Genomic DNA, 17,339 nt, shown 5'->3' with positions numbered 1-17,339 from the left:
ATCCACTTAGGACGTCAGAGAAATCTAATTTACAAGTGCATGACAATTGTTGATGTACATGATCTGGTGACTCCACAAGATTGAAGTTTTTCTGAGTGTCACTGGGCCTAATTCAGCTACTTCACTGTTGCTCACTTTGCATAAAAGTCCTCACTGCAGCTGCCATCGCAAGGCCATCACTGCACATGCAATTTTTTTCCTCCCCACTGTGCCGCGATGGTTTTGTGATGGACACAGTAAGGACTTATTTGCTTAGAGAGCCGACAGGCGGGTAACAGGATACGGGGATTCAAACACAGGAGTGTTGCGACCGTTTCAGGGGAGGCGAATCTTAGCTTGTTACTGCCATTTTCCCAAGTACCGTATACTCAAGCATGGATAGCCTTAAAACCTGGACTGTAATTGCGAAGTTTGGTAAACTGTTTTACGCAGTTGCAATGGCTCTGGTGTCTTATGCTGGGTACACACCTATAGATATATCTGCAGATCAATTAATCTGCAGATATATCTTTGGGCTGATCGGGCAGTGTGCTGTACACTGGCCGATCTGTGGGGGATTGACGTCATGAACTGGGCAGGCATTTACACACGCCCATCCAGTTCAGCTGTCAGTCACTGCCGGCTGCTGCAGCTTGTGTATGGGCAGTTTGCCGACCGCCTGTACACACAGCGATGCGCCAATAAATTGTTAGATTTATTGGCCGTCGACTGCTGCAAGACCGACACAATATGTCTGATCAACAGCATTCAGACATATCACTTATATCACGGGTACATCGGCCATTCAAGAGAACGGCTGATATTATCGGCCTGTGTACGCACCTTTATTTCCTACAGGCATGCTCTTTGCACATAGGGTTACTCAGGTCTATTATTGACCAATGTGCATACAGTGGGGTCAAGTCAATTTGCTGACAGTTGAATAGCACTGGGAATTAGCTCCCATCGCTTTTCAGTTCTGCTCATGTTAAATCCGGGAGAACGGGCATTCGCAGACTTAACAGGTTGATTTGTTGGGAGAACAGGCATTCTCCGACTTAACTGCCTGGCGCGATGCTGATTCCCGACAGAATCAGCCTCGCACCGGCCACACACCAGCACTATTTTCAGATTTCTGCTCGCACCCCGCGGGGGTGCGAGAAAATCCTGACTGTTAAGTGTCACATGGCGCTGTATTAAATAGCACTGGGAGCTAATTCCCGGTGCTGTTCAACGGTCAGCAAATTGAGTTGACCCCAATGTGTTTATATACCCATGAATGTATCCTTCCTCCTACAGCAACAGACAGCTGTTTTGTTGATTACTGCTTTAAGTGCACATTAAACTGTACATGCCAGTTTTATACTGGTCAATAAATTGCCTAGATAATAAAATCACATGAAAACAGGTTTACACAGAACCTTTACTGACTCAAATGCTTCCAAATAAACAAACTAGTCCCGGTGTGAGGTATTTAGTACTGCTAAAGTGTGTTTTCTACCTGCTGCTCTCCCCAACTGGTGACAATAAGGAACCCAAGGGGAAATGTACCAAGCAATGAAGAGCACAGAAGTCGAGAAGTTGCATGTTGTAGCCAATTAGCTTTTGGCTAGCATTTATAAAGTGCATTCTTTAATATAGGTGGAAGGTGGTCGCTAAGGGCAAATTCTCAAGTTCACGTTGCCACTCTATTCAGCCCTAGATATAGCGGCCCCAGAATGATCTGTAGCTCCTATTCTGTATCTTACACTCTGCATTTTTGACCAGTGTTATTTGCTAGCCAATTGGCCAGATACCACGGTGTACCCAACATAAGCGTAGTCCCGCTAGCAGAATATATTACTGTGAATGTTGAAGACCGGTCATCTATGGCTGGAAAGATAACCTGCTGCATGGAATGACCTGCCTTTGACAAATGTGGCCAAACTGGACATCAGGCCAAGCAGTAAGATCAGCCCCTGTGTGCAGAATGTCTCCAGGCCACACTGATAAGTCACTTCTTATTCAGAAGATTATTAGGGGAAATGTATTTACCTATAACTGCTGTGCCTGGCTTGCTCTAGTCTAGACTCAATAGTTCATCCATTTTTTCTTACTACAGATGCAGACAAACGTATCAAGGTGGCTAACCCAGTGGTGGAGATGGACGGTGATGAGATGACACGTATCATCTGGGAGTTCATTAAGGAAAAGGTGATTGCCAACTATGGTAGAGATGCAAAGCTGTGCACATGTATATTTTATTGTAGACACTTCATAGTTGACTTGTGCAAGCCTTCTGCATTACATAAAGGGGTCGCTTCAGTTCACTGACAGCTGAATAGCGCTGGGAATTGGCTCCCGGCGCTATTACAGTGACAAGTGACCCTCAATTGTCGGGAATTCTTCTCTCACCCCTGGGGGATGAGAGAAGAAATCCGACAAGTGTGGCCAGCGCAAGGCTGATTCTGTCGGGAATCGGCATCGCGGCGGGGGAAGGGGAATGCCTGTTCAACCTGTTAAGTCCGGGAGCATGGGTCTTCGCCAACTTAACTTGAGCTGAATTGAATAGCAACGGGAGCTAACTCCTGGTGCTTTTCAACTGTCAGTGAATGGAATCTACCCCATTGGGGTCGATTCAATTCGGCAACTTATGAATAGCGCCGGGAATTAGCTCCCGCCGCTATTCAATTCAGCTCCAGTTAAGTCTGCGATGGCCCATTCTCGCCAAGTAAACAGGTTGAATTGTCGGGAGAACGGGCATTCTCCGACTTAACTCCCCGGCGCGAGGCTGATTCCCGACAATCAGCCTCGCGCCAGCCGCGAGGCAGCACTTTTGTCGGGTTTCTTCTCTCATCCCCCGCGGATGAAAGAAGAATTCCCGACAATTGCGGGTAACTAGCAGCTGAATTGAATAGCGTCGGGAGCTAATTCCCGGCGCTATTCAGAAGTTGCCGAATTGAATTGACCCCATTGTGCCTTAAAGCTGTACACATCTTGCTCAATTTCATAATGCTGTGCTATTCATCTGTAACTGCATGACGCTGTCCTTAAAATCCAGTGTTTCTGTGTAGGGATGTGTGGCTATTGGCTCATGTATTAACATTATTGTGAAATGCTGTTCATGTCAGCAGTATTCTTGGAATAAGACTTGGTTACCCAACTGATGTACTGAGGCTTAAGAGGACATTATAGGATGATGAGGGTCAGATTACTTAATGTGTTGCAACTGCTTACTATATAAACATGAATTGTTTAATTTGGTGTATTTACATGCATACTACTGTGTTGTGTAGTTGGGTATTTTTGCAAATTACGTTTACAGGAGTTGAATTCCTGCGCATACCTCATAGACTAAGGGACAAATTCAATTATCCGCAATGAGCAGTTTTAGCTGTAAAAACTGAATTAAAATCGGAAAGGGCCAATTCAATTGTCAAACGAAGTACTGCAAATTTCAAGTCACCACCTCTAAAGAGGTGAAAAGTTGGGAAAATTCTTATTTCAATTTAAGAATGTTGTGATTTGCTTCAGAACCCCTGGGACACCAGCCTGAATGACTAATAAGGCACTTAGATGTGTAACTTTTAATTGGCCAATGTTTTTTTTTGGGTGAAAGTGCAAAATTATGGAAACTGGGACACAATGTATAGGACAGGTATATAGGGGTACTTTGAGTAGTACAAGTGTTTTTAGGCTTGCTGGTGGGAGTAATTTTCTCTTTTGGAATTTTTCCAAAGTGGTGTGAAATTACCCAAATATGTACTTCCATTTTTATGTACCCGCATTTTAATGACACACTGGCTTTCTATAATTCACTTTTTGAAAAATGCATATAGGCCATTTGACCCAATTTGCCCAAAATACTTTATTATAACAGATTTTAAGCTCTTATACGGTTATCTGATTTAGCTTTTTTGGGGGGTACAGGCAGATTTACTTTTCACTGCTGGTATGGGAAGTCGGCCTATGTCCATGTATGTACAGATGTAGCAGCCTGGCCTGCCAAACTGTGTTGCAGCATGCTGCATCGCAACAAAGATGAGCATGGCTACATCTGTATGACACTTCAGAAAAGTACTATATTATGTACTTAGCAGGATGCAGTAATGTCAAATGTTGACAGTTAAAATGTAGACATCTGAACGGAGTAACGGCAGCAGAAGGTTAGTTAGATCCTAGTTAGTGAAGTGATTGCCGCTGGTTGTGAATACACTGCTGGAGCTGCCGAATCAGTAAAGTCACTGATACACCACAAGAAACCTTTTGCCAACATTCTAATTATGTTAGCATTTCATGTCAATGAGGGGTAATTAAATTGTTTTGGGCGTCTAATTTTCCTGTCTAAAACAGGACTGTATGGATACCCAAACAGTTGTCAAAATTCAGTTATGTGGGAGCACGTGCTTGTCATGCCCAGACAGGGTTTAGCCACGTAAAACTGCTAAACCCATCTAAAGTCCTGCTTTGGGCATCCAAACTCCTGTTTGGACACCCAAAGTGCCAACTAAGCACACATTTCTTCTCGCACCTCAGGAGATTGCAAGTAGAAATGTCATCCCTGCTGCTACTGGGCGTTTAAACGGCTCAACAATTGAATTGCTCAATTTTGCACACCCTAGTCCTAGCTGTGGGGTGAAACAGATTTCCCCCTAATGTCTATATGCTGCATGCCTATTAAATATAGCAAACCTGTACTACAGGGTAGCATTTATTGCTTCTGCTTTCATTCCTCATCTGAGTGCAAGCCTAAAACATACTAGAGGGCTGTGTAAGCTTGCATGTACTGTATGCAGTGGTCTAACTAGCTGCCATGGTGCCCAGAGCAAGGGTATGTTTCAGTACCCTCTCCCCTGTACTGAATTGGGGCATTTTACATTTGAAAAGGAAAATTTATTGAAAAATCCTAAATTGGTAACAGGGCAGGTTTCAGACCTTGTGGAGCTCAGGGTGAAAGTTTCCTTTAGGCGCCTCATGTTTAGAACAGGGATAGAAAATAGGGGAGGTTGTCACAGTAGAGCCACTTATACGTGTTACTCTGCAGCTTCTAATGTAGAGGGGGGTGCTGTGGCACAGAAGTAACCTGCTCCTCCTCTGCGGCTGCCTTTACAGTGGTATAGGGGGCAAAAGGAGGGGATGAGCAGGATCCGGCGTGCCCTCTAACTTTTCCGGCACCTGGAGCTTGTGCTTCACTGGGGCCACCCTCGCTACACCCCTGACTGTATGCTTGCGGACCTGGATGAGTCTGGCAACTGAACAATATATAAAATGCATTTTGTTTTTGTGCTGCATTTTGTGCCTATGTTAAGACTAAATGGTGGGGGATTTCAGCTGAATGATTAGCTCTGGGAATAAGTGCTGAGAGCTATTCAATTTGTTGTGCTATAGGATTTCTACGCCCCATCCCCTTTTAATGTGCCTAACTCTACATGAGCCCCGTATAATGTGTAAGCATGTTTGTCTGGGCTGTCTTATCTTGTTGTAATGTAGTGTCAGTGTAAAGCACTGCTAACATTTTGGTGCTTTATTGCTAAAAAAAAGTTACACCTCTGCATTTACCATTTTGCTGCCAGAGGCCTGTTTACCTGTTGATTGGCTCAATTATCATGGTTTTGCTGTATTTCAGTTTAGCCCTTGATCATTTGTGTATACATTTTTCATCAATAGCTGTATTGAATCTCTGGTCATAAATTATGCACAGGTTGTGAAAAATCTGAGCTGACTGTATAAACAAAAACTTGAAGTAGCCAAAACTAGCTCCACGTTTAAGATAGGCCTGTCCCAAATAATGGATACCTTAAATGTAGTCTGCTCAGAAGTCCCACAAGGCTGGGGCATTAGGTGCTGCCAGCCTTTCCAAATAAAAGGCAAAGGCACTTTCTCTAGCAAAGCTGTAAAATGCTTTAAGTAGAAGTTATCCTGATAGTGGACCTTGGTAGCTGCCTGTAATCTTGATGTAGTAATTATACTAGTTATTGCGTAGACATAGATGCAGGTCTTGTGAATAATGCATTGCAGTCTTTACAGTGAGACTGATTTTAGAATGTCATTTTATTTTGACTAAATGTGTATTTTCTTTGTAGTTGATCTTGTCTAATGTTGATGTTGAACTGAAATATTACGATCTCGGGCTTCCATATCGTGACCAAACCAATGACCAGGTCACCATTGACTCTGCTTTGGCTACGCAAAAGTACCACGTTGCTGTGAAATGTGCCACGATTACTCCTGATGAGGGGCGAGTAGAAGGTAGTGTACTGTAACGAGAGATGTACATGTTCAGTGACTGTTCAAATGCAAACTTAGTTTAGTGTTCATAAATCGCTTTGGTACTTCAGAGCTGCATATAGAAGCTTAAATTGCTATAAATACTCCAAGTAACTACTTCTACCACACCACCCACTCCCCCAAATTCTTCCCACTGTTTAGACACTAGGCATGCTACAGTTTAGTTGTAGGGGTCAATCCAATCACCCTTGAAGGGGAGTTGCCGCTGCAGTGGTGTGTGAACGCAGGTATCGCATTTCACTGCTGTTGCGGTGTAATCTTACCCCACACTAAAATCTGAGTCTGGTGGTACCATAAGTGTGGCATACAGCTGCACTTATTTTGTTGCAGGTGATTGGACTGACCCCCTAGAGTGACATAGGCATTATAAAATCCACTTATCCAGAGTGCAATAATGTAATGAATATGCAGGTCTTCTGTTATATGCTATAATTCTACAGATAGTTCATAATGCTGCTCTTGTAAAAAAGTTCTTTTTATAATGTAGGTAATTTTGGCCTTTCCACAATTGTATACTTTTCCTGAGCTTCACTGCTGTTTGGTACTGTAAAAGTAGATGAGGTTTTGGCCATTATAGGACAGGCTTGCCACCTAGCTAGTGGCTGATATATGCTTCCACTGAAATAACGTGTTCACTGTAGGATTGTTCTGGGCAGGTTGTTGACCCTGAGGAGGGCACATTTAATTTTAAAGGGCTAAATATTGGGTCATTTCTGAAGCTGATGTATGCAGTTAAATACATCAGTCTTATCAGACCGCGTTGCCATGTTGCACTAGCATTTTGTATACAGATTCTTTCTGGTTGCAACCCGGCTGAGACCCTTTTCAGACTGGCGGTGACTTGGCTTATTGCGGGGTTGGTGAAGTCATTGTTGAGGTGGCGCTTGGAGATAAGGTCTCAAAGCCCCGCCTCTTCCTATGCAGTGAATGGGTGCTTGTTTGCATCGACCCGACTTACTGTTCACACTGCCAGGTTGCTTGCCCTGTAATAACCCTGATTATTGCTGGCAGTCTGAAGGGGATATAATAGAACAGTAACATGAATGTAAGCAAAGTTCCTTTATATCTAATAAAATACTCCCAATTCATTATGCCAAACAATGGTGCCCCTTCAAATTTTACATTGACATTAGGAATATGTCAAATGTTCCCTTTACCTCATTTTTCCTAACAAATGGAAGAAATGGTTATGCCATTTCTCTAACGTCCTAGTGGATGCTGGGGACTCCGTCAGGACCATGGGGAATAGCGGGCTCCGCAGGAGACAGGGCACATCTAAAAAAGCTTTTAGGTCACATGGTGTGTACTGGCTCCTCCCCCTATGACCCTCCTCCAAGCCTCAGTTAGGTTTTTGTGCCCGTCCGAGAAGGGTGCAATCTAGGTGGCTCTCTTAAAGAGCTGTTTAGAAAAGTTTTTTTTTTTAGGTTTCATTCAGTGATTCCTGCTGGCAACAGGATCACTGCAACGAGGGACTTAGGGGAGAGATCTCCAACTCACCTGCGTGCAGGATGGATTGGGATCTTAGGCTACTGGACACTGAGCTCCAGAGGGAGTCGGAACACAGGTCAGCCTGGGGTTCGTCCCGGAGCCGCGCCGCCGATCCCCCTTACAGACGCTGAAGAAGACGGCAGAACGGAGGTCCGGAAACAGGCGGCAGAAGACTTCACAGTCTTCATGAAGGTAGCGCACAGCACTGCAGCTGTGCGCCATTGTTGTCACACGGCTCACTGACCTAGTCACGGAGGGTGCAGGGCGCTGCTGGGGGCGCCCTGGGCAGCAATATAAGTACCTTATTGGCAAAATAAATACATCACATATAGCCATTAAGGCTATATGTATGTATTTTAACCCAGGCCAGTTCTTAAAAACCGGGAGAAAAAACCCGCCGAAAAGGGGGCGGAGCTTATTCTCCTCAGCACACAGCGCCATTTTCCCTCACAGAAAGGCTGAGGGGAAGGCTCCCATGCTCTCCCCTGCACTGCACTACAGAAACAGGGTTAAAACAGAGGGGGGGCACTGATTTGGCGATATAAATATATATTAAATGCTATAAGGGAGGAACACTTTTATAAAGGTTGTCCCTGTATAATTATAGCATTTTGGTGTGTGCTGGCAAACTCTCCCTCTGTCTCCCCAAAGGGCTAGTGGGTCCTGTCCTCTATCAGAGCATTCCCTGTGTGGGTGCTGTATGTCGGTACGTGTGTGTCGACATGTATGAGAAAAATGTTGGTGAGGAGGCGGAGCAAATTGCCTGTAATGGTGATGTCACTCTCTAGGGAGTCGACACCGGAATGGATGGCTTATTTGTGGAAGTACGTGATCATGTCAACACGCTGCGAGCCGGTTGACGACGTGAGACGACCCGCAAACAAATTAGTACCTGTCCAGGCGTCTCAGACACCGTCAGGGGCTTGTAAAAACGCCCATTTACCTCACGGACACTGACTCCAGTGTCGACGGTGAAGAAACAAACGTATTTTCCTTTAGGGCCACACGTTACATGTTAAGGGCAATGAAGGAGGTGTTACATATTTCTGATACTACAAGTACCACAAATAAGGGTATTTTGTAGGGTGTGAATAAACTACTTGTAGTTTTGCCTGAATCAGATAAATTAAATGAAGTGTGTGATGATACGTGGGGTTCCTCCGATAGAAAGTTATGGGCGGTATACCCTTTCCCGCCAGAAGTAAGGGCGAGTTGGGAAACACACCTTAGGGCAGTGTTTCCCAACCGCGGTCCTCAAGGCACACCAACAGTCCTGGTTTTAGTGATATCCAGGCTTAAACACAGGTGACTTAATTAGTACCTCAGTTATTTTGATTTAACCATCTGTGCCGAAGCCTGGATATCACTAAAACCTGCACTGTTGGTGTGCCTTGAGGACCGCGGTTGGGAATGCCTGCCTTAGGGTGGATAAGGCGCTCACACGCTTATAAAACAAGTGGCGTTACCGTCTCCAGATACGGCCGCCCTCAAGGAGCCAGCTGATAGGAAGCTGAAAAATAGCCTAAGAAGTATATACACACATACTGGTGTTATACTACGACCAGCAATCGCCTCAGACTGGATGTGCAGCGCTGAGGGGGCTTGGTCGGATTTCCTGACTGAAAATTTTGATACCCTTGACAGGGACAAGATTTTATTGTCTATAGAGCATTTTAAGGATGCATTTCTATATATGCGTGATGCGCAGAGGGATATTTGCATTCTGGCATCAAGAGTAAATGTGATGTCCATATCTGCCAGACGAAGACACGACAGTGGTCAGGTGAGGCAGATTCCAGACGGCACATGGAAGTATTGCCGTATAAAGGGGCGGTCCATCGGACCTGGTGGCCATGGCAACAGCTGAAAAATCCATCTTTTGTTCCCCGAGTCACATCTCAGCAGAAAAGGACAGTCTTTTCAGTCTCAGTCCTTTCGTCCCCATACGGGCAGGCGGGCGAAGGCCAGTCTTATCTGCCCAGGGGTAGAGGAAGGGGAAGAAGACTGCAGCAAGCAGCCCATTCCCAGGAACAGAAGCCCTTCACAGCTTCTGCCAAGTCCGCAGCATGACGCTGGGGCAGTACAAGCGGACTCAGGTGCGGTAGGGGGTCATCAAGAGTTTCAGCACGCAGTGGGCTCACTCGCAAGGGGACTCCTGGATCCTACATGTAGTATCCCAGGTGTACATTGGAAATTCGAGACGTCTCCTCCTCACAAGTTCCGGAAGTCTGTTTTACCAACGTCTACCTCCGACAGGGAGGCAGTATTGGAAACAATTCACAGGCTGTATTCCCAGCAGGTGATAATCAAAGTACCCCTCCTACAACCAGGGAGGGGGTATTATTCCACACTATATTGTGGTACTGAAGCCAAACGGCTCGGTGAGATCTGAAATATTTGAACACTTACATACAAGCGTTCAAATCAAGATGGAGTCACTCAGAGCAGTGATAGCGAACCAGGAAGAAGGGGATGAGATGGTGTCACTGGATATCAGGGACATTTACCTACATGTCCAAATTTGCCCTTCTCACCAAGGTTACTTCAGGTTCGTGGTACAGAACTGTCACTATCAGTTCAGACGCTGCCGTTTGGATTGTCCACGGCGCCCCGGGTCTTTACCAAGGTAATGGCCGAAATGATGATTCTTCTTAAAAGAAACTTGGACGCTTTCCTGATAAGGGCAAGGTCCAGAGAACAGTTGGAGGTCGGAGTAGCATAATAGTTCTACGACAGCACGAGTGGATTTTAAATATTCCAAAATCGTAGCTTTTCCGAGGACACGTCTACTGTTCCTAGGGATGATTCTGGACACAGTCCAGAAAAAGGTGTTTCTCCCAGAGGAGAAAGCCAGGGAGTTATCCGAGCTAATCGGGATCCTCCTAAAACCAGGAAAAGTGTCAGTGCATCATTGCACAAGAGTCCTGGTAAAAATGGTGGCTTATTACGAAGCAATTCCATTCGGCAGATTTCACGCAAGAACTCTTCAGTGGGATCTGCTGGACAAATGGTCCGGATCGCATCTTCAGATGCATCAGCGGATAACCCTATATCCAAGGACAAGGGTGTCTCTCCTGTGGTGATTACAGAGTGCTCATCTTCTAGAGGGCCACAGATTCAGCTTTCAGGATTGGATGCTGGTGACCACGGAGGCCAGCCTGAGAGGCTGGGGAGCAGTCACACAGGGAAAAAAAAAAATTTCCAGGAAAGTGTGATCAAGTCTGGAGAATTCTCTCCACATAGATAGAGCTAAGAGCAAAATTATAAGGCTCTAAACTTAGCAAGACCTCTGCTTCAAGGTCAGCCGGTATTGATCCAGTGGGATAACATCACGGCAGTCGCCCACGTAAACAGAAACGGCGACACAAGAAGCTGGAGGGCAGTGAAAAAACTGCAAGGATTTTTCGCTAGGCAGAAAATCATGTGATAGCACTGTCAGCAGTGTTCTCTCCGGGAGTGGACGACTGGGAAGCAGACTTCCTCAGCAGGCATGACCTCCACCTGGGAGAGTGGGAACTTCATAGGGAAGTTTTTCCGCATGATTGTGAGCCATTGGCAAAGACCAAAGGTGGAAATGATGGCGTCCCGCCCGAACAAAAAACGGGACAAGTATTGCGCCAGGTCATGAGACCTTCAGGCGATAGCTGTGGATGTCCTAGTAACACCGTGGGTGTAACAGTCGGTGTATGTGTTCCCTCCTCTGCTTCTCATAACCAAGGTATTGAGAATTATAAGATATAGAGGAGTATGAACTATACTCGTGACTCCGGATTGGCCAAGAGGGACTTGGTACCCGGAACTTCAAGAGATGCTCACAGAGGACTAAGGGCCTGGGGAGCTAAGAAGGGACTTGCTTCAGCAGGTACCATGTCTATTCCAAGACTTACCGCGGCTGCGTTTGACGGCATGGCGGTTGAATGCCGGATCCTGAAGGAAAAAGGCATTCCATAAGAGGTCATACCTACCCTGGTCAAAGCCAGGAAGGAGGTGACCGCACAATGTCATCACCACATGTGGTGAAAATATGTTGCGTGGGTGAGGCCAGGAAGGCCCCACGAAGAAAATTCAACTAGGTCGAATTCTACACTTCCTGAAAACAGGAGTGTTTTGAGCCTAAAATTGGGGTTCTTTAAGTTTTTAAGTTTCGGCCCTGTAGAATTTCTTCCGAAAAGAATTGACTTCAGTTCCTGAAGTCCAGATTGTCAAGGGAGTATTGCATATACACCCCTTTTTGTGCCTCTAGTGGCACCGTGGGATCTCAACATAGTGTTGGGATTCCTTAAAATCATATTGGTTTGAACCGCTCAAATCTGTGGATTTGAAATATATCACATGGAAAGTGAACATGCTGTTGACCAATATCTCACATGGACAGTGACCATGCTGTTGGTCCTGGCCTCGGCCAGGCGATTGTCAGAATGGGCGGCTTTGTCTTACAAAAGCCCATATTTAAATTTCCATTCGGACAGGGCAGAACTGGGACTCGTCTCCAGTTTTCTTCCTAAGGGGGTGTCAGGTTTTTCACCTGAAACAACCTATTATGGTGCCTGCGGCTTCTAGGGACTTGGAGGTCTCCAGGTTAATAGACGTTGACAGGACCCTAAAAATATATATATATATATATATATATATATATATATATATATATATATATATATATATATATATATATATATAAAATATGTATGTTTAGGACGGCTGGAGTCAGAAAGTCTGACTTGCTGTTTATATTGTATGCACCCAACAATATGGGTGCTCCTGCGTCTAAACAGACGATTGCACGTTGGATCTGTAGCACAATCCAACTTGCACATTCTGTGGCAGGCGTGCCACAGCCTAAATCTGTAAAGGCCCACTCCACTAGGAAGGTGGGCGCATCTTGGGCGGCTGCCCGAGGGGTCTCGGCATTACAACTTTGCCGAGCAGCTACGTGGTCAGGGGAGAACACGTTTGTAAAATTTTACAAATTTGATACTCTGGCTAAGGAGGACCTGGAGTTCTCTCATTCGGTGCTGCAGAGTCATCCGCACTCTCCCGCCCGTTTGGGAGCTTTGGTATAATCCCCATGGTCCTGACGGAGTCCCCAGCATCCACTAGGACGTTAGAGAAAATAAGAATTTACTTACCGATAATTCTATTTCTCGTAGTCCGTAGTGGATGCTGGGCGCCCATCCCAAGTGCGGATTGTCTGCAATGCTTGTACATAGTTATTGTTACAAAAATCGGGTTATTCTTGTTGTGAGCCATCTTTTCAGAGGCTACTTCGTTTTGTTATCATACTGTTAACTGGGTTCAGATCACAAGTGGTACGGTGTGATTGGTGTGGCTGGTATGAGTCTTACCCGGGATTCAAGATCCTTCCTTATTGTGTACGCTCGTCCGGGCACAGTACCTAACTGAGGCTTGGAGGAGGGTCATAGGGGGAGGAGCCAGTACACACCATGTGACCTAAAAGCTTTTTTAGATGTGCCCTGTCTCCTGCGGAGCCCGCTATTCCCCATGGTCCTGACGGAGTCCCCAGCATCCACTACGGACTACGAGAAATAGAATTATCGGTAAGTAAATTCTTATTTTTACATATTGCCTGCAAGACGGGTGTCTTGCAGAATCCATCCTCTCCCAGTATTCCACCTGACAGTAAGAAGCTGAGACTGATCAGGATATGGCTGTGATCACTATGTAGACCTGAAATTCCAGTATTCATTCATACACGTCAACATTTACACATTGGGAAGAGTGCTATGCCTTGCCAGTCATGCCTAGTGTGCGCTCTACTCACTGGGAGATTTAAATGTAATTTTCAATGTTAGAATAGTGAAATTATTTAAAATGGTGTGGTTTGTGTATAGCACTGTCCCGCTTTACTGTAACATTCTTCCAAGCGTACTCTTGTGGTTTATATATTGAATACATTTTGTTGATATGCATTTATGTGCCACTAATAAGGTGACGTGTCATGCGAGCAGAGGATTTAAAGATACTTATGTGTTCAATTGTTCTTTCTCTGACGTCCTAGTGGATGCTGGGACTCCGTCAGGACCATGGGGAATAGCGGCTCCGCAGGAGACAGGGCACAAAATGTAAAAGTTTGACCACTAGGTGGTGTGTACTGGCTCCTCCCCCTATGACCCTCCTCCAAGCCTCAGTTAGGTTTTTGTGCCCGTCCGAGCAGGGTGCAATCTAGGTGGCTCTCCTAAAGAGCTGCTTAGAAAAAGTTTTAGGTTTTTTATTTTCAGTGAGTCCTGCTGGCAACAGGCTCACTGCAACGAGGGACTTAGGGGAGAAGTGAACTCACCTGCGTGCAGGATGGATTTGCTTCTTAGGCTACTGGACACTAGCTCCAGAGGGACGATCACAGGTACAGCCTGGATGGGTCACCGGAGCCGCGCCGCCGACCCCCTTGCAGATGCCGAATAGAGAAGAGGTCCAGAAACCGGCGGCAGAAGACGTCTCAGTCTTCATGAGGTAGCGCACAGCACTGCAGCTGTGCGCCATTGCTCTCCGCACACTTCACACCAGCGGTCACTGAGGGTGCAGGGCGCTGGGGGGGGCGCCCTGGGCAGCAATGTAATATACCTATTCTGGCTAAAATATATCACATATAGCCCCTGGGGCTATATGGATGTATTTAACCCCTGCCAGGTTCCAAAAAAAACCGGGAGAAGAAGCCCGCCGAAAAGGGGGCGTGGCCTATTCTCCTCAGCACACAGCGCCATTTTCCTGCCCAGCTCCGCTGCGAGGAAGGCTCCCAGGACTCTCCCCTGCACTGCACTACAGAAACAGGGTAAAAACAGAGAGGGGGGGCACTTATTGGCGATATTTATAATATTTGAGCTGCTATAAAGGGAACACACTTATTAAGGTTGTCCCTATATATATATATATATATATATATATATATATATATATATATATATATATATATATATATATATATATATATATATATATATATATATATATATATATATATATATATATATATATATATATATATAGCGCTTGGGTGTGTGCTGGCAAACTCTCCCTCTGTCTCCCCAAAGGGCTAGTGGGGTCCTGTCTTCTATCAGAGCATTCCCTGTGTGTCTGCTGTGTCGGTACGTGTGTGTCGACATGTATGAGGACGATGTTGGCGTGGAGGCGGAGCAATTGCCTGTAATGGTGATGTCACCCCCTAGGGAGTCGACACCAGAATGGATGGCTTTGTTTATGGAATTACGGGATAGTGTCAGCACGCTACAAAAGTCGGTTGACGACATGAGACAGCCGGCAAACCAGTTAGTACCTGTCCAGGCGTCTCAGACACCGTCAGGGGCTGTAAAACGCCCTTTACCTCAGTCGGTCGACACAGACCCAGACACTGAATCCAGTGTCGACGGTGAAGAAACAAACGTATTTTCCAGTAGGGCCACACGTTATATGATCACGGCAATGAAGGAGGCTTTGCATATCTCTGATACTGCAAGTACAGGTTGAGTATCCCATATCCAAATATTCCGAAATACGGAATATTCCGAAATACGGACTTTTTGGAGTGAGAGTGAGATAGTGAAACCTTTGTTTTTTGATGGCTCAATGTACACAAACTTTGTTTAATACACAGTTATTAAAAATATTGTATTAAATGACCTTCAGGCTGTGTGTATAAGGTGTATATGAAACATAAATGAATTGTGTGAATGTACACACACTTTGTTTAATGCACAAAGTTATAAAAAATATTGGCTAAAATTACCTTCAGGCTGTGTGTATAAGGTGTATATGTAACATAAATGCATCCTGTGCTTAGCTTTAGGTCCCATCACCATGATATCTCATTGTGGTATGCAATTATTCCAAAATACAGAAAAATCCGATATCCAAAATACCTCTGGTCCCAAGCATTTTGGATAAGGGAGACTCAACCTGTACCACAAAAAGGGGTATTATGTGGGGTGTGAAAAAACTACCGATAGTTTTTCCTGAATCAGAGGAACTGAATGAAGTGTGTGATGAAGCGTGGGTAACCCCAGATAGAAAACTGCTAATTTCAAAGAAGTTATTGGCATTATACCCTTTCCCGCCAGAGGTTAGGGTGCGCTGGGAAACACCTCCTAGGGTGGATAAGGCGCTCACACGCTTATCAAAGCAAGTGGCGTTACCGTCTCCTGATACGGCCGCCCTCAAGGATCCAGCTGATAGGAGGCTGGAGAATACATTAAAAAGTATATACACACATACGGGTGTTATACTGAGACCAGCAATCGCCTCAGCCTGGATGTGCAGTGCTGGCGTGGCTTGGTCGGAGTCACTGTCTGAAAATATTGATACCCTGGATCAAACATTTCAGCGCACAGTGGGCTCACTCGCAGGTGGACCCCTGGATCCTGCAGGTAGTATCTCAGGGTTACAGGTTGGAATTCGAGAAGTCCCCTCCTCGCCGTTTCCTAAAGTCTGCTTTGCCAACGTCTCCCTCCGACAGGGCGACGGTATTGGAGGCCATTCACAAGCTGTATTCTCAGCAGGTGATAGTCAAGGTACCCCTCCTACAACAGGGACAGGGGTATTACTCCACGCTATTTGTGGTACCGAAGCCGGACGGCTCGGTAAGACCGATTCTAAATCTAAAATCTCTGAACCTGTACATACAAAAGTTCAAGATGGAGTCACTCAGAGCAGTGATAGCGAATCTGGAAGAAGGGGATTTTATGGTGTCCTTGGACATCAAGGATGCTTACCTTCATGTTCCAATTTGTCCTTCACACCAAGGGTACCTCAGGTTCGTGGTCCAAAACTGTCATTATCAGTTTCAGACGCTGCCGTTTGGATTGTCCACGGCACCCCGGGTCTTTACCAAGGTAATGGCCGAAATGATGATCCTTCTTCGAAGAGAAGGCGTCTTAATTATCCCTTACTTGGACGATCTCCTGATAAGGGCAAGATCCAGAGAACAGCTGGAGGTCGGAGTAGCACTAACCCAAGTAGTGCTCCAACAACACGGGTGGATTCTGAATTTTCCAAAATCCCAACTGATCCCGACGACACGTCTGTTGTTCCTAGGGATGATTCTGGACACTGTTCAGAAAAAGGTATTTCTTCCGGAGGAGAAAGCCAGGGAGTTATCCGATCTAGTCAGGAACCTCCTAAAACCAGGAAAAGTATCTGTGCATCAATGCACAAGAGTCCTGGGCAAAATGGTAGTTTCTTACGAAGCGATTCCATTCAGCAGATTCCATGCACGAACTTTTCAGTGGGATCTGCTGGACAAATGGTCCGGATCGCATCTGCAGATGCATCAGCGGATAAAATTGTCCACAAGGACAAGAGTGTCTCTGCTATGGTGGTTGCAGAGTGCTCATCTGTTAGAGGGCCGCAGATTCGGCATACAGAACTGGGTCCTAGTGACCACGGATGCCAGCCTGAGAGGCTGGGGAGCGGTCACACAGGGAAGAAACTTCCAGGGCGTGTGGTCAAGCCTGGAGACGTCTCTTCACATAAATATACTGGAGCTAAGAGCAATCTACAATGCTCTAAGCCTGGCAAAACCTCTGCTTCAGGGTCAGCCGGTGTTGATTCAGTCGGACAACATCTCGGCAGTCGCCCACGTAAACAGACAGGGCGGCACA

At 45.7% G+C, this 17,339-nt stretch overlaps 1 protein-coding gene across 1 annotated transcript in view; it reads left to right on the top strand.

The window, feature by feature from the left end:
- Positions 1-17,339, top strand: part of IDH2 (isocitrate dehydrogenase (NADP(+)) 2) — a 47,430-nt gene that overhangs the window by 13,447 nt on the left and 16,644 nt on the right. The window contains exons 2-3 of the mRNA XM_063925827.1: positions 2,081-2,172; positions 6,042-6,207. Coding sequence (XP_063781897.1) covers positions 2,081-2,172; positions 6,042-6,207 — 258 coding nt within the window. The remainder of the gene's footprint in view (positions 1-2,080; positions 2,173-6,041; positions 6,208-17,339) is intronic.

The sequence above is a fragment of the Pseudophryne corroboree genome, chromosome 6 (genome assembly GCF_028390025.1).
Source record: "Pseudophryne corroboree isolate aPseCor3 chromosome 6, aPseCor3.hap2, whole genome shotgun sequence".
Classification (NCBI taxonomy): Eukaryota; Metazoa; Chordata; class Amphibia; order Anura; family Myobatrachidae; genus Pseudophryne; species Pseudophryne corroboree.
The sequence above is the reverse complement of the archived record's forward strand: the minus strand, read 5'-3'. Positions and strand labels throughout refer to the sequence as shown.